Source organism: Sinocyclocheilus rhinocerous, unplaced genomic scaffold, assembly GCF_001515625.1.
Source record: "Sinocyclocheilus rhinocerous isolate Xijiao unplaced genomic scaffold, SAMN03320098_v1.1 scaffold730, whole genome shotgun sequence".
Lineage (NCBI taxonomy): Eukaryota > Metazoa > Chordata > Actinopteri > Cypriniformes > Cyprinidae > Sinocyclocheilus > Sinocyclocheilus rhinocerous.
Window position 1 is genome coordinate 234,254 of NW_015670605.1, and position 18,843 is coordinate 253,096.

At 37.4% G+C, this 18,843-nt stretch overlaps 1 protein-coding gene across 1 annotated transcript in view; it reads left to right on the top strand.

The window, feature by feature from the left end:
* Nucleotides 1-18,843, top strand: part of LOC107734258 (cadherin-23-like) — a 236,996-nt gene that overhangs the window by 81,984 nt on the left and 136,169 nt on the right. Inside the window, exons 4-6 of the mRNA XM_016546172.1 lie at nt 412-606; nt 713-841; nt 7,322-7,400. Of these exons, the coding sequence (XP_016401658.1) occupies nt 412-606; nt 713-841; nt 7,322-7,400 (403 nt within the window). The remainder of the gene's footprint in view (nt 1-411; nt 607-712; nt 842-7,321; nt 7,401-18,843) is intronic.

Genomic DNA, 18,843 nt, shown 5'->3' on the forward strand with positions numbered 1-18,843 from the left:
ATATATATATATATATATTAAGAAACATTTTTGTCATCTGTACTTTTTTTTCTTTTTTTATTTCACCTGTTTTAATCAGATTCACCCCTATAGTCCCATCCCTGAAGTTATTGTATAAATACTTGCTTAAAACTTAGGGAGTGTCTGAAAATGCTCCTCCAGCATTTTAGTCTGGGTGTGTTCTCTCTGTTGCTGACTGACTGCATCATGTCTCAGTGACAGCAGATCATCTCTGACGTGTGTCACTTACTGACAGGTGAAATGACAGAGACAAAAGCTGTAACTCATCTGAAATATGCTTAACCACAGTATTAAATAGTGTTCATTATGCAAGTTCTTTCTTTCTCATTTGAACAGCACAACATTGTATACATTTAATAGAATGTCTCATTACTGTCTCTGTGTGTGTAGAACACTCCAGTGGGAACGTCCGTGTTCATGGTGAATGCGACAGACCCGGATCAGGGTGTGGGCGGCAGTGTGCTCTTCTCCTTCCAGCCTCCCTCTCCGTTCTTCTCAATTGATGGGGCCAGGGGAATCGTTACTGTGACGAGAGCGCTGGACTATGAGACGACAAACGCCTATCAGCTCACTGTTAATGCCACGGTTAGAAAACACACACTGTAGAGCTCTGCATTGTGAAATTATTGAGTGGAACTTTGTCAATTCCAAAGCCAAATAAAACATGTGTACTTGTTGATCTCTGTGATAGGACCAGGATAAGAGGCGTCCGCTCTCGAGTCTGGCTAATTTGGCGATTACCATCACTGATGTTCAAGACATGGACCCCATCTTCACCAACCTGCCGTACAGCACTAATATAATGGAGGACGCACCACCAGTCAGTAAACACACACATATATTTAGTCTTGCTTTGTACTTAGTTCAGCAGTATTTAGATGGGTGAATCTCACAAAATGACGTGACGTGACATGAAGCCAAGAATGGTGTCCCATACTCTGAATTTGTGTTTTTCATTTATCCCATCCAAGTGCACACACACACTGCAGTGAGTAGTGAACACACACACACACACCGTGAACACACTCCCGGACTTGTAACCCAAAGGTCGAACCCGCGACCTTTGGGTTACAAGTTCGACTCTCTAACCATTAGGCTACGACTGCCCCCCATGTCCCACAAGACTCCCCCCAAAAAACAATGAAATATTTAAATATTATTTACAATTAATATTTTTATTTGACATTTTCTGAATAATTTTATTTTATTATTTTTTACAAATTTATTTTTAAATATATTTTACATTATTTATTTACAATGTTTAATTTATTTATTTATTTATTGCATCGTGGCATTATTTTAATTTAAATATATACACTGACTTTTTTTTTTTTTTTTTCATTATAGCATTATTTTCATGACAATTAAGGAAAGGTCCCTCTCAAATTCTCTAATAACTTTAATGTGTTTGTAATTTCCATTATTCTCAATTGCAAACATGGACATGTCCTGAACATTTTTTCGTGAGATTCATCCAAATGCATTGGCACAAAACCTAGTGAGCTGGCTACATAGACAGCACCACAAGACTCCCCCCAAAAAACAATGACATATTTAAATACTATTTACAATTAATATTTTTATTTGACATTTTCTGATTAATTTTATTTTATTATTTTTTACAAATTTATTTTAAAATATATTTTACATTATTTATTTACAATGTTTTATTTATTTATTGCATTGTGGCATTATTTTAATTTAAATATATACACTGACTTTTTTTTTTTTTTTCATTATAGCATTATTTTCATGACAATTAAGGAAAGGTCCCTCTCAAATTCTCTAATAACTTTAATGTGTTTGTAATTTCCATTATTCTCAATTGCAAACATGGACATGTCCTGAACATTTTTTCGTGAGATTCATCCAAATGCATTGGCACAAAACCTAGTGAGCTGGCTACATAGACAGCATATTTGGGCCTCATAAGAATTTTAAATAGGATGTAATTTTACAAGGTTTTGAGTCCAGATAATATTTATATGAAAACTATAAAACAGGAATAAATGTGGAAGTAAAAATGTAAAAGTAAAGTAAGGATTTGTACAAACAGAAAACATTCCAGGGAATGAGAGACAGACAGACAGAAAAAGAGAGAGTTTGGCTGACAAAGAGTGATATAATGTGTGTGTTGAGTAATTAGACAATAATTATGAGAGAAGTAGCCATTACACCTGTGAACTCTCGCTGGAATATTCCTGTAATTACAGTGATAGATTTATACTGTGACCTGCTCAGTGTGAGTGCCCACGAAAGGTCATTCAATGCGAGATTCACTGCCGGACGTTTGGTCCCGTGTCAGTTTACTGTGTCAAACACACCGCCGCAGGCTCTGAGGATATGTGTTGGATGTGTGTTTCTGTCTGTGTAAAATTGAAAGTGGAAGTAGCTACGTTAAAGCCGCCTTTAAAATAGACCATAGACCAGAAATCATATATTTCCAATGGAGATTTACACTTGCTGAACTGCTGTATCGATTTTATACTGTAAATAAATAAACGGGAAGTTAATATTCTAAGTTATATTTTAGACACAAAATTGCTAGTTACAGTAATTTTTTCTCAACTAAAGAAAATAGTTCCAAAATAAACCAAAGCAGATTCAGCTACAATTAATCAAAATGTAATCTAAAATATATTTAAAACTATAAAATTTAAATAAACTAAAAACAGAAATCTCTCCTAAGAATGAAATTATGTGCAAAACCAAAGTTTAAGCCTGTAAACTTGCAGAAATGTGTGTAATACAATACAATATAATATAATATTAAATTATTTGAGGAAAATCAATACATTGCTGTCTTATTAGCAAAAAGAACTATATTTTGATATATCTATAGAAAAATAGCTGTATTAAAGCAATAAGCCCCAAGAAGCTGTGGTTTACAGTGAATTTATAACACCTAAGGGGCGTTGTTAGGCACGACGCGAAGGGGAAGTTAGCTGTTATAAATTCACTGTAAACCACGGCTTCACGGGGCTTATTGCTTTTATAAAACGGTTATTCCATATACGTAGTAAAGTTTCACAAAATAAAACAGAGCAAATAAAGTGTAATGATATTAATAAAAACAGTATTCTTCCACCAAACAATGTAGTTCCTCAGAATTAGTTGTGGTTGCAACAAAGTGGTTGCCAAGCTACAGACAAACGTAAACAAAGGTGTATGTTTGTAGAGTAATTTACAACAGCTTCAAACGTGGCTCAGCCAATCAGAATCAAGGACCGGAACTATCCGTTTTATAATTTGATATACACATTTAATGTACATATTTAATGCACACACTAATGGTCAAAAGTTTGGAATAATTAGTTTTTTTTTAAATTATTTTTGAAGTCTCTTGTGCTCTCCAAAGCTGCATTTATTTTATAAAAAATACAGTAAAACAGTATTATTGTGAAATTTAAAATAACTGTTTTCTATTTTAATATATTTTACTATATTACAAAATGTACATATTTCACCGTTTGTATCACTCCACTTCTCAACCAACTCTTCAGTCTCTGTCTTTTTTACCTATTTCTCTTTCTTTCATGCCCCATATTTTCTCTCTCCCTCCTTTTATCTCTCTCTCTGGTGTCCATTTGCATGCATATTAACCTGTGAGCGTGTCAGAAGTGAAGTGTGGTGACACGGATCTATCAGTCGTCTCGGGAAGGTCATGAATAAGAAGACAGTGATGACTTTAGACCAGTTGTCCTGTCTAAATGTGGCGGTCAGCATCAAGCTCCAAGTGGACGCGATTGATTTTGGCATATAATTTCTTATTTCCTAAAGTTGTGGAAACACTATTAAAAAAAGACAAGAGGCTTTTGTGATGAGAATTAGACCGTCTAAACATGTACGCCCTCAATAAGGGCACACGTCACACAAGCATGTTCGTATAAAACGATGTTGACACATACACTTAGCCACACGCAGAGAGCTTAAAGCTTATCTTCCCTCACACTCACATTCACACGCTTGTACGGAGTGTGTGGAGAGTTCTCAAGGCTACTGACATTTACACACAAACAGATATCAAACACGCAGAGCTGTCGTGGGCCATCTGTCAAAACACAACTCTTAACCCCCGCTCCATCTCAGGTGCGTCGCTCTCGCTCAGACACCTGGAGAGAGAGAGATCCCTTAGCTTTCCCTCTCATCTCAATTGCCTTTGTACATTAGAGAAACACTTTTAAAGCAATAGTCTGCCCAAAATTCTTAATTCTGTCATTATTTGTTCAGCGTTACATTGTCCTAATTTAGTATGATCTATTATATTTATTTTTTCTCCACCTACATATTTTTTGCTTAGCTGTTTACATGCAAGGACGGTTTATAGTGACCATGTCTTTGAAGGTCGCATTTAGCATATGTTCACATCCAAAAATGTTTTCACATGTTTTCCATATTTTTCATGTGAAATTATGATTTTTAATAATAACTATGTTGATTTTTGAATTTACTATAATAATAACTATGATGATTTAGATTTTGTGGAGCTCGACAGGCACCACCATGTGGTTGTTGTATTGAAAGATTAGTTTGAAGGTTCTTCAAAATGTATAATTTATTTGTTTGAGTAAATAATGGCATAATTAAAATTTCTGGGTGAATTATTCATTTAAGATTCACCTTAATTCTTGAAATATGGTGAAATATCCACTATATATGGATGCCTGTTCATGCCTTATAATTAAATTAAAAAAAACAAAAAAAACAATGTAATTGCGATAGAATTGCAACTTTATTTCTCATAATTGTGTGAATCTTACAATTGTGACTTTGTTTCTCGTAATTGTGACATTATTTCTTATTTTAAACGGTACACTATCATGCAAAAGTTTGTCGAATTTTATTTTTTTTAACAAAGTCTGTATGCTCAACAAGCCTTCATTTATTTGATCAAAAATACAGTAAAAGCAGTGATGATGTGAAATGAAGAGTTCATTTGCAAAAACCGATAAACGCCACTTAAAAAAAAAAAAGATCTGATTGCCGTGCATTATTCTCCACATATAGCGCAATCTGAAACCTAAACATGTTTTGTCAAAAAAGCCGGTTTTGTCCACTTTCAAGGCATCGCAAGTTCACGTTTTACTGCAGAAGCCGACAAGCGCCCTTGTTGTTTTTTGAACAGAAGCCGATAAATCCATTTTAGCGAATCAGCACGCTGTATTCAGGTCAGGTGACAAGGCTACTTTCACTTTGAAAAGACGTGCTAGCTGAGAGGAGTTTCATCAAAGCTGACTAAAAGTGATCGAGGATGGATAATTTCGACGAACTTGATGAACCTGTGATATCTTCTTCAGGGCGAAAAAGGAAAATAAAAGCTGAAACATTTTCACGGAACCTTGCAAAAGCAGCGCGTTACAATAGTGAGGGAAAAGCTCTGTGTATTGCGTGTAATCACATCCATACAGTTTATGATCACAACAACGTTTGTCAGGCATCTACATTGTCATCTGAGGAGATTACAAAGATTAAACGAATGTGTTTTTAAACTCTAAAACATGAAATGTGGCGTTATCTGCTTTTGCCAAAAAACGACTGTTATCTGCTTTTGCTATAAAACAAATTTTAATATGTAAAAAACATACTTTCAATGAACTTTAACTTTGTAAATTACCTGTATTTGTTTAAGTTATTATTACTTAATCAAACAACCCAACTGCAGTTTGATTGATATTACTTGGAATGCGCAACTAAAAAAACGTGATTTCTGAAAAAAATAGTTCATAGTTCATTTTTGCAAATGAACTCTTCAAATATTATTACAATTTAAAATAACTGTTTTCTATTTAAATGTATTTTAATATGTAATTTATTCCTGTGATGCAAAGCTGAATTTTCTGCATCATTATTCCCATCTTCAGTGTCACATGATCCTTCAGAAATCATTCTGATAATCTGATTTGCTGCTCAAGAAACATTTCTTATTAATATCAATGTTGAAATGTGAGAGAGAAGCTGACATTTCTGATCATTTTAATGCGTCCTTTTTTTTTTATATTTCTTTTTCTGAATACACAGCTACTTTTTACGGAGCCCGGGAAGTCACCTGTAGGAGAAAAAAACAATCCGTCCCCTCAGTTTTTTAACCGCACTGACGAATTTTTAAACTGTTCCCTCGGTTTAACAAATCGTGCCCACGGATTAATAAACCGTACTCACGAATTTCCAATCCGTGCGCTCAGATTTTGTAAACCACAGGTGACTTCCTAGGCTCCGTAACTTTTGGATGTCCCATGAAGTGGTGTAGTTTCGTCATCTACCAGCAGGGACTCGCTGTCCATCCGAACCCATCAAACCTGACCCTCTGGCACAAACACAGCTCTGCGGTTCATGCTCATACTGTAGCATGCTGAATCCACCTGCCAAATGGACCAAAGTTTGACAACAGCTAAAACGCAGAGAAAAATTATCTCTTGCGGGGAAAAGTGGGGAGTTTTTTGCACCGCTGTTTGCCGTTTTCTTTTGTCAGGGTAGCATTTAAAGGCTTTTTAGGGGCAAACACAATTTGGCTGTCAAGCGCTTGATCTGAAATGGTGCAAGAGAAGAGACTCGGATGGAGGGAGGATGGAGAAGTGGACAAGAAGGTGCAGGGAGAATGTTTAAGGATGAGAGGACAGGAAAGAGAAGAAGAAAGACGTGTGCATGATTGAACATTCCACTTGTGCGGACGGCAAGAGAATGGCTTGCGAACTACTTCAGCCACACTTCATCCCCTGTTCAGCTGCTTTTGTCATCCATTTCTCCCTCGCTCCTCCTCACATTCCTGCTAAACGTGCTGTAATTGATTGTGTGCTGTAATAGCGGTGGAGTGTTGGCAGAAATGAAGCATAAACAGCTCTCAGACACTATTAGCTGGATCAATGACCAGAAGCTCTCTCACTTTTCTCTTTAAGCATCTGTACTGTTTCTCATTCAGGATCAAAGAGTCCTCAAATTCAGAATATTTCTCCATTTGTTGTATTTCATGTCTCATTTGATGCATTTGTTTTTGAAGCTGATGTCCCTGTAACATCCTTCACCAGGTCCTTTCCTGAACAGTTGCACACAAAAGCATTTGAACACTTAAAATGTCTGTTTGTCATCGCATTAGACAAAATAAAAAGCAAGTGGCATTTATTTTAAATTATAGCACAAGCACACTTTTCATGCAAAGCATTTTAAAAACAAACTATAAAGCAATAGATATACTGTTCAAACTAAAGACAAATTATTTATGAACTTATTATTTATTGATTATTTATGTATGCATAATTTTCATGTTTTTTTTTTATTTTTCTCATTAAATGCTTGTCGTCTGTAGGGTTATGAAGTCCGTAAGATCACAGCGCTCGATCAAGACTTAGGTCGACCACGTGGAATTGGATATACGTTCATATCAGGTCAGTCACATCCATCATGATTATCACGTATGTCTGGCATTTAATTGTATAAACTTAAGAACATTTAATTTATTCACACTGTAAAACCTGATAAGTTAGGAATACTCAAAACATTTGTGGAAACTTATTGTCTCAAAATATTTGAGTAAACGAACTCAATTTTTTTAAGTTAGTAGAGCTTAAAATTTTTATGACAAGTGGGGCGGGGCTAAGAGCCATGGGAGCCAAGCTTTGACAGTGACATGTGGCCAAGTATGGTGACCCATACTCGGAATTAGTGCTCTGCATTATCCCATCCAAAGTGCACACACACAGCAGTGAACACACACACACCGTGAACACACACCCGGAGCAGTGGGCAGCCATTTTTTTTGCTGCGGCGCCCGGGGAGCAGTTGGGGGTTCGGTGCCTTGCTCAAGGGCACCTCAGTCGTGGTATTGAAGGTGGGAGAGAGCGCTGTACATTCACTCCCCCCACCTACAATCCCTGCCGGTACGAGACTCGAACCCGTAACCTTTGGCTTATGAGTCCGACTCTCTAACCATTAGGCCACGACTTCCCCACTTTGAAATTTATTGAGATATTATACAATTTATTAATGTATGTTTTGCTTTGTAAACAAATAGAAACAAATTCACAGGGTAGAATGACATGATATTAAATAATAGTAATAATAACAATAATATATACAGTAGAATAATATATTCTTTTTATATTTTAAAGTATTTTTAAAATTTTCTTTTTTTTACATTGTTGTATTTAATTGTTAAGTGTTTTAGGCTGTTAACAAATATTTCAAAGGATAGAATGATGTAATTTGAGATAATAATAATATATGTTTTATACTTCGAAATTTTAGTTAAATTAAATTAAATTAAATTTTTTTATATCCTCCTGATTCAAAATCTGGAAATATACTGTCATCTCCTCTGTGTTGTTGCATAATATTTCCTTCAATGATAACCTGGAATGACCATAAATATTTAGATTTGCATGAATCTGAATATAAAGTGAACTCAGAGCGCGTTTGTCATACATGTTTAAAGCGAATTACATGTTTAAAGCGAATTGTAAAGCCGACCACTCTCAGTGCAGCGAAAAGAGACATATATGAAAATGTGCATTTCATGGCATTTCTAATACTCACTTCCAAATCACTTATTTGGATGACAGTATGTAAATGGAATTTAAAATATGCAGTGATCATTGTTCTCAAAACATTCCAATTAGAGCAAATACTCATAATCAGACAATTATATAATGACTAATGTCATTATACGTAATTTGATATATAGTAATTTGAGTGTTGAGTTTAGTATGTTTTTTCATGCTCCAGTCTGAAGGACAGTGGCCTATATGCGTCACATTAGTGCTGCTGTGGTGTAAGTCTCTTAGGATGTGGGATAATGTGTGTGTGTGACTGAAAGCCTTTGTCGATTTAGTCCATACATGAGCTTAACACAGCAGGACAAACCTCCCCACAGTGCAACAAACACACACACACTCACTGTAGCGGTGTACTTGTGTGTGTGTACGGCCTCCCGCGTAGATCACTTTCATTGCTATCAGCATGAGACAGACGGAGCAAAGGGAGGAACAGAATGGACGGCGAGAGAAAGAGAAAGAGAGAGAGAGAGAGAGAGGGTTACACCATGTGTTTCTTTGATATATTTCAGATGTACATTGAGAACCTTCAGTGGCTCAGTTTTGTGTTAGTGTGTGTTGAATGGGTTTTTGTAGCCTGTGTATATGTGTATGTATATATATATATATATATATATGACACTTAAATGACTATGAGTGTCTGAATGGCACTGCATTATGTATATGAAGTACAAGCACATGTGAAGATTTAAAGGCAGGGTAGGTGATTTGGTTCAACATTTTTTGTTATGCTGGTTGAAAGTCTCTTCACATCCCAATAGCATTCACTAAGTTAAGTGGTCTAACTGTATTTATATTGTCTGTGGAAGGTGTAGGACCAAAAAATGTTTGTCCAATCATATCCCTCGGTCCGAGGGCTACGATAGACTGTCCTACCTGCCTGTCAACGTATGTATTTGCATACCTCGGTGCACCCTGTTCGTGCAGACATGATACGTCATCAGGGCGTCCCATTATGCTATTGCAGACCACGAGAGAATGGAAGGTGTTATTATTGTAATAATATGCACTTTGTACTGTAATGTTTTCTCACCGGTGAATGAGACATGAGGTAATCTGACAGCGTTGCATTCAAACCTTCACAAACGTCTCTCATCGTGTCGCTGGTTAGTCTCTGGTCTGCCTGTGCGCGTTCATGTGTTTTGGAGGAGGCGTGGCTTTGGAGAGTGATTTGCAGGGAGGGTGGGATCTTATGCTTTCAAAGCTAGCTTTCTGTTGCTAGCTGTCTCAGAAATTGCCTACCCTACCTCTAAATCATGTGTTCATATTTGACATGCTTTAAACTAATTTAAAAAAAATTAAACCATGTTTACATATGCAAATGTTGTTGAAAAAGTTGTTAATGTTTTCTGATTAAGTTATATTAAAGGACAAAACATATTTCCTGAACTTCTGCCATTGGTCACCCTAAGAGACAATCCCACCCCCAAACTCCTGCCATTGGTTGAGCATGTGTTGTTCAACATTGATTGTGATGTTTAAACATGCAGTTCCGTGTTTTGTTTGCAGATTCCGCCATTTTGAGGGAATTCAATCTATGAATGATTTATAGTTACCTCGGAATGTAAAATTGTGGGTGAAAGTAACATCCCCAAAATTACAAAAGAAATACTCCTTTAATTGACATTTTTTTTATTTTGTTTTGCAGCTCAGTTTGTTGTCCTGAGATCTTCACAGGCTCATATAGTTTTCACTGCAAGTGGTAAATGCAGCTGTGACAAAAGTTGATTAGGCCTCTATCATGTTGCTCTCATTACAGCAGCCATGAAATAGCTCATAAACAATTTTATATTTTCAGGATTTTTTTTAATTTAATTTTTTTTGCATTTATTTGATAGGACAGTTTAGGGAGAGTAGAAAGAGAAACAGATGCTTTTAATAGTATGTTTTCAGAATAGTGTTAAGAAATCTGACTCCTTTTTGCAAACTGGTTCATTCTAACAGTTTGCTTCAAAGATATATATATATAAATATATTTACTTTTATATAATTTAAAATTATTTATGTACATAGCCTTATGTATGTATGTGTGTATTGGTAACTGATATGGGTTTGGTTGGGGTTTGGCATATAGCCAATATCTATAGAGCCGGGTGGCAGATGTCAAATAATAGTACTGTTATGTCTTTTGTGCATAGTATTTAATCAAAAATTACCAAATAAAAATGTGTCTTTGATAGTTCAGGCTTCGGTTAGTCTTCCAAGCATATGAATGGTTATCAGCTAATGGCAATGATCACAAAATAGCCTCTTAAAGTAACTGTTGAGTGAAGAGGCTTGAGGACATTATTTTTGAAAATCGATACATCAGCAGTGTAGCCATCCAAATCACACACAGAATGACATATTATTCAGTTTATAGAGGAAAGCTGGAAAGTGGACAGATATATAGACAGAATATTCTGAAGAAAACGGATAGCTTTGCCATTAAATTGTGGAGCATTAATACAAAGATTTCATATGGAAAGAGAATTGTGTCAATTTCCTGCGAGCGGTTCAAGTCTAATGGTCTAATCAATGGGACAGGGATCCGTGATGTAGGTTAAACATTCCCGCTGGCTAGCGGAGCACTGCTATTTCCTGAACCTGATTCCATACTCTGTAATCATAAGAGCTATTGCACAGGCCCTGACCCTAGATCAGCGGAATGTCCCTAGTTATCATTCATAATGGTAATTGCTCTATTAGAATTCATATTGCATGCTCTCTCAAAGCCGTTGTGTGTGACTCTAAAGGGGACAATCAAAGAAGCAGGGGAAAATGGGTAGAGGAAGATGTGTCGCTCTCTTCAGGAAACTCAGGTTGAGTTCAAGATCTTATGAAATCATTTGATGAGCACACTTTCTTTCCTTTGTTAACAGGAAATAAACTGAACTGCAAACAGAACTGAATTACAAATGCCTTTTAAATTCCAGCGCAATTCTTGAATTTGAATGTAATTTGAATTAAAGTGGCAAACAAGGGGCAGAATTTCAATTCAGATTTGAATATAGGAAGTATTAAAATGAACTTAAAGGGATAGTTCACCCAAATATGAAAATTACCCAATGATTTACTCACCCTCAAGGCATCCTAAGTGTATATGATTTTCTTCTTTCAGACAAATACAATCAGAGTTATATAAAAAAAATGTCCTGGCTCTTCCAAGCTTTAAAATGGCAGTGAATGGGTGTTATTTTTCAATAGTCCAATAGAAGTCCAATAAAGCGCATCCATCATAAAAAAAAGTGTCCCACACGGCTCCAGGAGGTGAATATGGCAGTTAGCGGAACGATGCCTACGAAAGTTAGCGGAAGCTAGAGATTACTGTTTATAGTTTTAAATATGGATAGTTTTCTTACAAAAACGCATCGATTCGCTTCAGGAGGCTTTTATTCACCTCCCGGAGCCATGTGGGACACTTTTTATGATGGCTGTATGCACTTTATTGGACTATTTATTTTGGACTATTGAAAAATAACACCCATTCACTGCCATTTTAAAGCTTGGAAGAGCCAGGACATTTTTTAATATAACTCTGATTGTATTTGTCTGAAAGAAGAAAGTCATATACACCTAGGATGCCTTGAGGGGTGAGTAAATCATGGGGTAATTTTCATTTTTGGGTGAACTATCCCTTTAAATTCAAATAACTCATTTTTAGATTGAAAGTTTTCAAAATAGTTTAATATTTTATAGCCCAGATAGATAGATAGACTGACAGATGGTTGGATGGATGGATGACGAATGGATGGACAGATTAGGGTTGTTCATTTCGGTTATTTTTCCTAACCGACGCTCGTTAACCGATTGTTAATATGTAGTAAAAAAAACATGTAGTAAAAATATGTAGCAAAATCTGTTAAGCCGTTAAGGTTAAGTGTTATCACTGTACCGCCGTGATGTTATGCAAAACATTTTGTTTTACGTGGATATTGGAACGCGAGTGAAGTACATAATAAATAATAATTTGCCATTCAAATACATCACGAATACGGAAACATTTGATTTTGTGTGGAATGAGAGAGTTGGTTTCAGTTTTCGTTTGAACCTAAATTAATTCGTTTTGGCTTGTCATTTATATTGCAATTCTTGTTCTTTTCTAAATACTGTTAATTGAAAGGATTTGTTGTGGAGTGAGGGGAACTAAAATAGCCTAGCTATGTTTACAGTGTTTATTGACTTATACGCGACTTATGTTTTTTCCCCCCTAAAAAACGAGTAGCATATTTTAACCATGCAGTAAACCGATTGTATTAATCGGTCAAAATTCTTACCGTCGGTTAACCGGTTAAACGGTTAAAATGAACATCCCTAGGACAGATAGAATGGCAAAGACAGACAAACTTCCCCTTTCTGATTTGATGTTAATTGTTTTAGTGTTCATTACAGAAACAGGCTTTTGGAACAACCTTTACACACACAGAATCTCATTAGTGCAGATTCACTGTTAAATTCATCAACATCTAATGAATGAACATCTCAGGAATCAGTAACGACATGGCACATCAGAACTGAAGAGAGTGTGGAGCAGAGACAGACAGGCTGACGTGTGGATTGTGTATTTGTAGTGTGAGTGTTTGTGGCTTTAGGCTTCACTCTGAGTATTAATGTTGGTTTTTCACTCCTAAATGCGCATGTGGATGTGTGTATATGTTATTGTTGCTGTCCTTTGAGGGTGTGTGTGTGTGTGTGTGTGTGTGAGTGCGTGTTTGCAGGGACTCGTCCCATTAGTTGAGTAATTAAGATAAGTGAGTTTTTAATTGCAGGGTGATGTGTGTTAATGATCTAGAGACTAGAGATCACACTCTCCTGTAGTCTCTCTCTCTTTCTCTCTCTCATTCATTTTCCCCCAGAGGTGTGTGATGACAGTACTGTTGATGTTATTATTTACTGCCAAATTACTGCGCTGTTCCTCAGGCCTCAAACTTGCTCTCTAATCCTGCAACTTGACCTGGAATGTCCTTATATGATCTTCTGAAGTCAAAGCAGTACCTGAATGTGAAAATAAAGAGAAGGTATACTAGTCAAGCACTACGTTTATATTTCAGATTGTATTATTCAGTTGCGTCCATGACACAAAGTCACCATGGTAAAATGACTGCCTTGAGTAGCTTATGCTTTTATAAAACAGCACCAACAGCAATATGATAAATGTTGAACATTGTTTTCTATAGAAAAATATGAGTGGTTCTTGACCGTTACCAGGGTGTTGCTATGTACTCAGATAAATTGTGTAGACATTTTTGACAGAATTTTCTTTGCAGAATTCTTTCTTTAAAAAATTGTGAGAATGCTTGAACATTGCTATGCAGTTAGCAAGTTATTCTTTTTTTTTTTTTTTAACTGTGTGTTTATTGAACCTTTTTTTTAACAAAACACTGTTACATAACTTTTACTTACAATATTGATACATGAAAAGTAAATGAATAAATAAATAAACACTAAGAAAACAAAAAAACAAACAAAAAAAACACTAATTTAAAAATAAATACAAAAGTCCCTGACAGCACTTCAATAAATGCACCACATACTGGCAAACTATCTGCATGGTTCAAACATTAATATATATTAGAGCTATTTCCTTCAAGCAAATATGTTTCAATAAGTGCCCACTTCTGTCGAAAAAAGTCAGATTTTAAGTGCAAGTCCGCGGTCATTTTCTCAAATATATATATCTGTTTCAGTCTTTGTGTCCATTCTGTCACAATAGGTTCATGCACATTCATCCAGTTCACAGTGATTATCTTCCTGGCTGCCATTAGTAATATATGTAATACAAATAAGTGAGATTTACTGAACTGATCCGAGGGGAAACCATCTAGCAAAAAAAAATACTGGGTGCATTGATATATCTCTTCCTAAAATTTTTCTAATTTCCCTTTTAACCCGCTGCCAATACAATAGTACTTTGGGACATTCCCAGAATATATGCACATAGTTATCCCGCCAAGTCTTTTTTTATCATCTCAAAAAACCTTGTATAGTTAGCTAGATATAAACGTGATGCCATAGGTGTAAGGATGACACCCAAGTATCTGAAGCCCTGACTAGACCATCGAAAAGATACCTCATTATCTAACTGAGTGGGCCAATGTCCTGAAATCATCATTGCCTCAGATTTCTCAGAATTTACCTTGTATCCAGAAACTAAGCCATAGTCTCTAAGGCACTGTAAAAGGGCTGGGATTGATGAAAGGGGGTTTTCAATAAATAATAATACGTCATCTGCGTATAGCAATATCTTATGATCCTTCCCTCCTTTATCTGCTATCCCCTTTATTCTGGGGTTGCTCCTTATTAACTCCGCTAGTGGCTCAATGCTAAGAGCAAATAAGACTGGAGACATCGCATCTCCCTGACGAGTTCCCCTACCTAAATTAAAAAACTCTGAGCAATGTCCATTAACTCGAGCTCTTGACTTAGGATTTTTGTAAAAAGTCTTTAACCCTTCTCAGTTTTAAATGTTCCCCATCAGACAGGTGGGTCTCTTGAAGCAATTCAATAGAACATTGCATTTTTCTAAGCTGATTAAATATTTTCTTTCTTTTAATTGGGCTGCTCAGACCTTTCACATTATAACTGACACAAATTAAATTGTCCATTGGTAGATGTTGTATGTGTTAGTAACCAACATGTTCCAGTAATGTATTAAAAAAAATAAAGTAAAAATAAAAAAAATCAGCTGTCAAAGGCAAATATTTAACATAAACGAAAACAAAAACATGAACTATATACATGAACAAGACTTCCACACATCCATTCGGCCAAGTTCTTGTCTCGCAGGCCAAATCCCGATGTAACAGGGGCAGGGAATTGTGACGCTGACTCCCTGGGGTATCAAAAGTGCACCGGGTGCGTGCAGCCATTCTGTTTTTGAAACACGGCTGCCTCCAAGAGTGATTTCCACTCAGAATTCAAAATATCAGCAAGTATCCGTCCATTTACAAACAAATCAATTATTATCCCGAAAAAAAAGAAGAGAGGGGAAAAAAAAACGTATGAATACGAATTATGTCCCTTTAAACGTATGAATCTCTACAAAGAACCACTCTCTTCTGTAATTTAACCAGAGTTTACGTTACTCACATTCTGAAGCAGAAATATCCCGTTTAAATGTAGGCTACTGCTTACATATTTTAAACGGTTCATTCCTTTTGCAAAAATGCTTGAAGATCTGCATCGGACAACGCTGTGCTCACTCCACGTCCACCTTTACCTTGCCTTGACCATCTAGCCTTCGATATTTCTCTTACATGTCGGTCTCGTTCATCCACTCGAACTTTGATTCCCAGGTCCCGCAGCGGTAGTGCAGCATCCATCAGGGTAGGGAAAGTTTTTACTCCCGTCTCCAGGTAGATTTTATCTGTGCTGGATAGACGCACTGCGCTCGCACGTTCTTCATCTTGAGCTGTTTCATTGCATCTCGCACCTGTGCTCTTTTCCTCTGCAACTCAGGCGAGTAGTCATTGTCAAAGTAAATCGGTTTTGTGTTGTACAGGACCTGTTTCTGTGACCAGGCTTGTCTTAAGATTGCATCCTTAACCGCATAGTCCAGGAATCTCACTATTATCGATCTCGGAGGTGCGGTGGAGTCTTTTGGTTTGGCTGCAAGGGCCCTGTGTGCTCTTTCAATCTTTATATCCATATCCTGAGGTAGCTGTAGAACTGTGGTGAGCAGCTCCATAACAAATTCCACTGTGTTTTCTCCTTCGCAGCCCTCGGGAACTTGATATATTCGTAAATTATTCCGACGAAGTCTATTTTGCATGTCTTCGCATCTACCTGTAAGATCCGCCTCACGTTCCAGAAGGTATCGGAGCGCTCTTTCGTGCCTCATTTCAGTTTCCTCAGCAACATCCGTTCCTCCGTCTCCCCGATTCTGCTCTCCAAACTGTTTATTTGGCATTTTAAGTCCTCAACCGAGGTCTCTAATTTTGTCAGTGATATTTTCGTTTGTTTATGCCCCTCTTGATTTTCTTTTCTTAACGATTTCAGCTCTTCCATCACTTCAGAAAGTTCGGGAGCACACGGGCTAGCTTTAGCATTTCTGGCAGGGCTAGGTGATCGTTTTTTATCGTCTCTTTCGAATTTTCATTTTTGGAAGCATTCTTGTGTCTTGTTGTCGTACTCATCCTGAAAAACTCTGACTATACCTGAATTGATTATGTAAATCGGGATTTATTGCAACAATCCGACGGAGCTTAACTTTCAAGCGTTAACCATCTCCGTGACGTCACCGGAAGTCCAATATATAAATTTTTTATCGCAGATATTTTACTTAACTTTATAAAATACCGTAAAGGTCTTAAGTCAGTTTAAAACAGTTTTATGTTAATTATTGCTATATTAATGTAACCATCTATGACTGAACCGAGCCGAGTCATTATCAGAAGTGGCCTGGACTCTACAGCCAGATCCGGGTGGGTTACGGTGAACAGGAATTGGGCCAGTGCTTTATAGCCGCATAACAAACACATGTGCGAGAGCGAGCGCGGGCCACACTCGGCCCGGATAACACTCGCCGATGCCGAGTCTGAGCCGGAGGCGCCGCGGGGCAGCCGAGCTCGGGCCGATTACTTCATGCTATCTGGTGATGAATGTAAACTATTGAATTGCAATCCACTACAATTTACATGAGCTGCTTTTTATGAATAAGCTGTAAATTTCTACTTCCTACCATAAAGATTGTGTACTCAGCCTTGTTGTTCAACCTATTAGTATGTGTCTGTGGGCCTAGCATGGCTTTAACAATTTTGAGAGGTGTGGAATGTGTGCTGGTTTATGCATTTCTGCCCGAGGCTCTTCATGGTGGATTTTGTCGCCCTGCAAATGACATCAGCGGTGTGCTGAACTGAAACCCCTCATGACCCTATTCCACAACAACTAATACTGCCTGAGCATTCCATGAGCCCTTATTAGATTACATTGCCATTACTTTAGCACTGGTTGTGGATGTGGAGCAGAGGAAAGCAGCTATCCTTACCAGATTATGGACCATATAAACGGATAAGAGCACCTCAACTTCACTGGATGTAATGGGGCCTATCTCCCCTTTTATTACTAGTAAAGATGCACCAGTCAACCGACCATCAATCGGACTGGAAGCTGGTTTTTGCTCCAAAAATCTGCCACCAGTCTTTTTTTGGCCGATCTCTTGCAAACAAAATGCATTGTAGTCATTTCCCAAAATGTCATTTGTGTGGAACTATTACAGTCTTTGAACAAGATGTTAACAGGGGCAAGAGATGAGACATGCTAAAGATGCAAAGAGAAGTGCACAGATACACCGCAGAGAAAATACTGTACTGGACGGTGCAAGCTCAATGTTCACAATTAGGGATCGACTGATTGTCGGCCTGGCCGATATTAACCTTTTCAGTGGTGAGTTTAAAATGTTCTAGCGGTCCCCCAGAGTGATTTTTTTTAAGGCGACCGTTATTTTAGAATGTTTCCCCTTACTGTTTCCATGGCGACGCATCAGTCTTGTCACGTGACACACCGCGGCCACAATAACACTGTATGACAGATGGATCGCTTTTATTTCGTTTTTCCTTTTTTAGCGGTAGTGCAGCATCCATTAGGGTAGGGAAAGTTTTTACTCCCTTCTCCAGGTAGACCTTTATCTTTGCTGGATAGACGTACTGCGCTGGCACGTTCTTCATCTTGAGCTGTTTCATTGCATCTTGCACCTGTGCTCTTTTCCTCTGCAACTCAGGCGAGTAGTCGTTGTCAAAGTAAATCGGTTTTGTGTTGTACAGGACCTGTTTCTGTGACAAGGCTTGTCTTAAGATTGCATCCTTAACCGCATAGTCCAGGAATCTCACTATTATCGATCTCGGAGGTGCGGTGGAGTCTTTTGGTTTGGCTGCAAGGGCCCTGTGTGCTCTTTCAATCTTTATATCCATATCCTGAGGTAGCTGTAGAACTGTGGTGAGCAGCTCCATAACAAATTCCACTGTGTTTTCTCCTTCGCAGCCCTCGGGAACTTGATATATTCGTAAATTATTCCGACGAAGTCTATTTTGCATGTCTTCACATCTACCTGTAAGATCCGCCTCACGTTCCAGAAGGTATCGGAGCGCCCTTTCGTGCCTCATTTCAGTTTCCTCAGCAACACTTATCCGTTCCTCCGTCTCCCCGATTCTGCTCTCCAAACTGTTTATTTGGCATTTTAAGTCCTCAACCGAGGTCTCTAATTTTGTCAGTGATATTTTCGTTTGTTTATGCCCCTCTTGATTTTCTTTTCTTAACGATTTCAGCTCTTCCATCACTTCAGAAAGTTCGGGAGCACACGGGC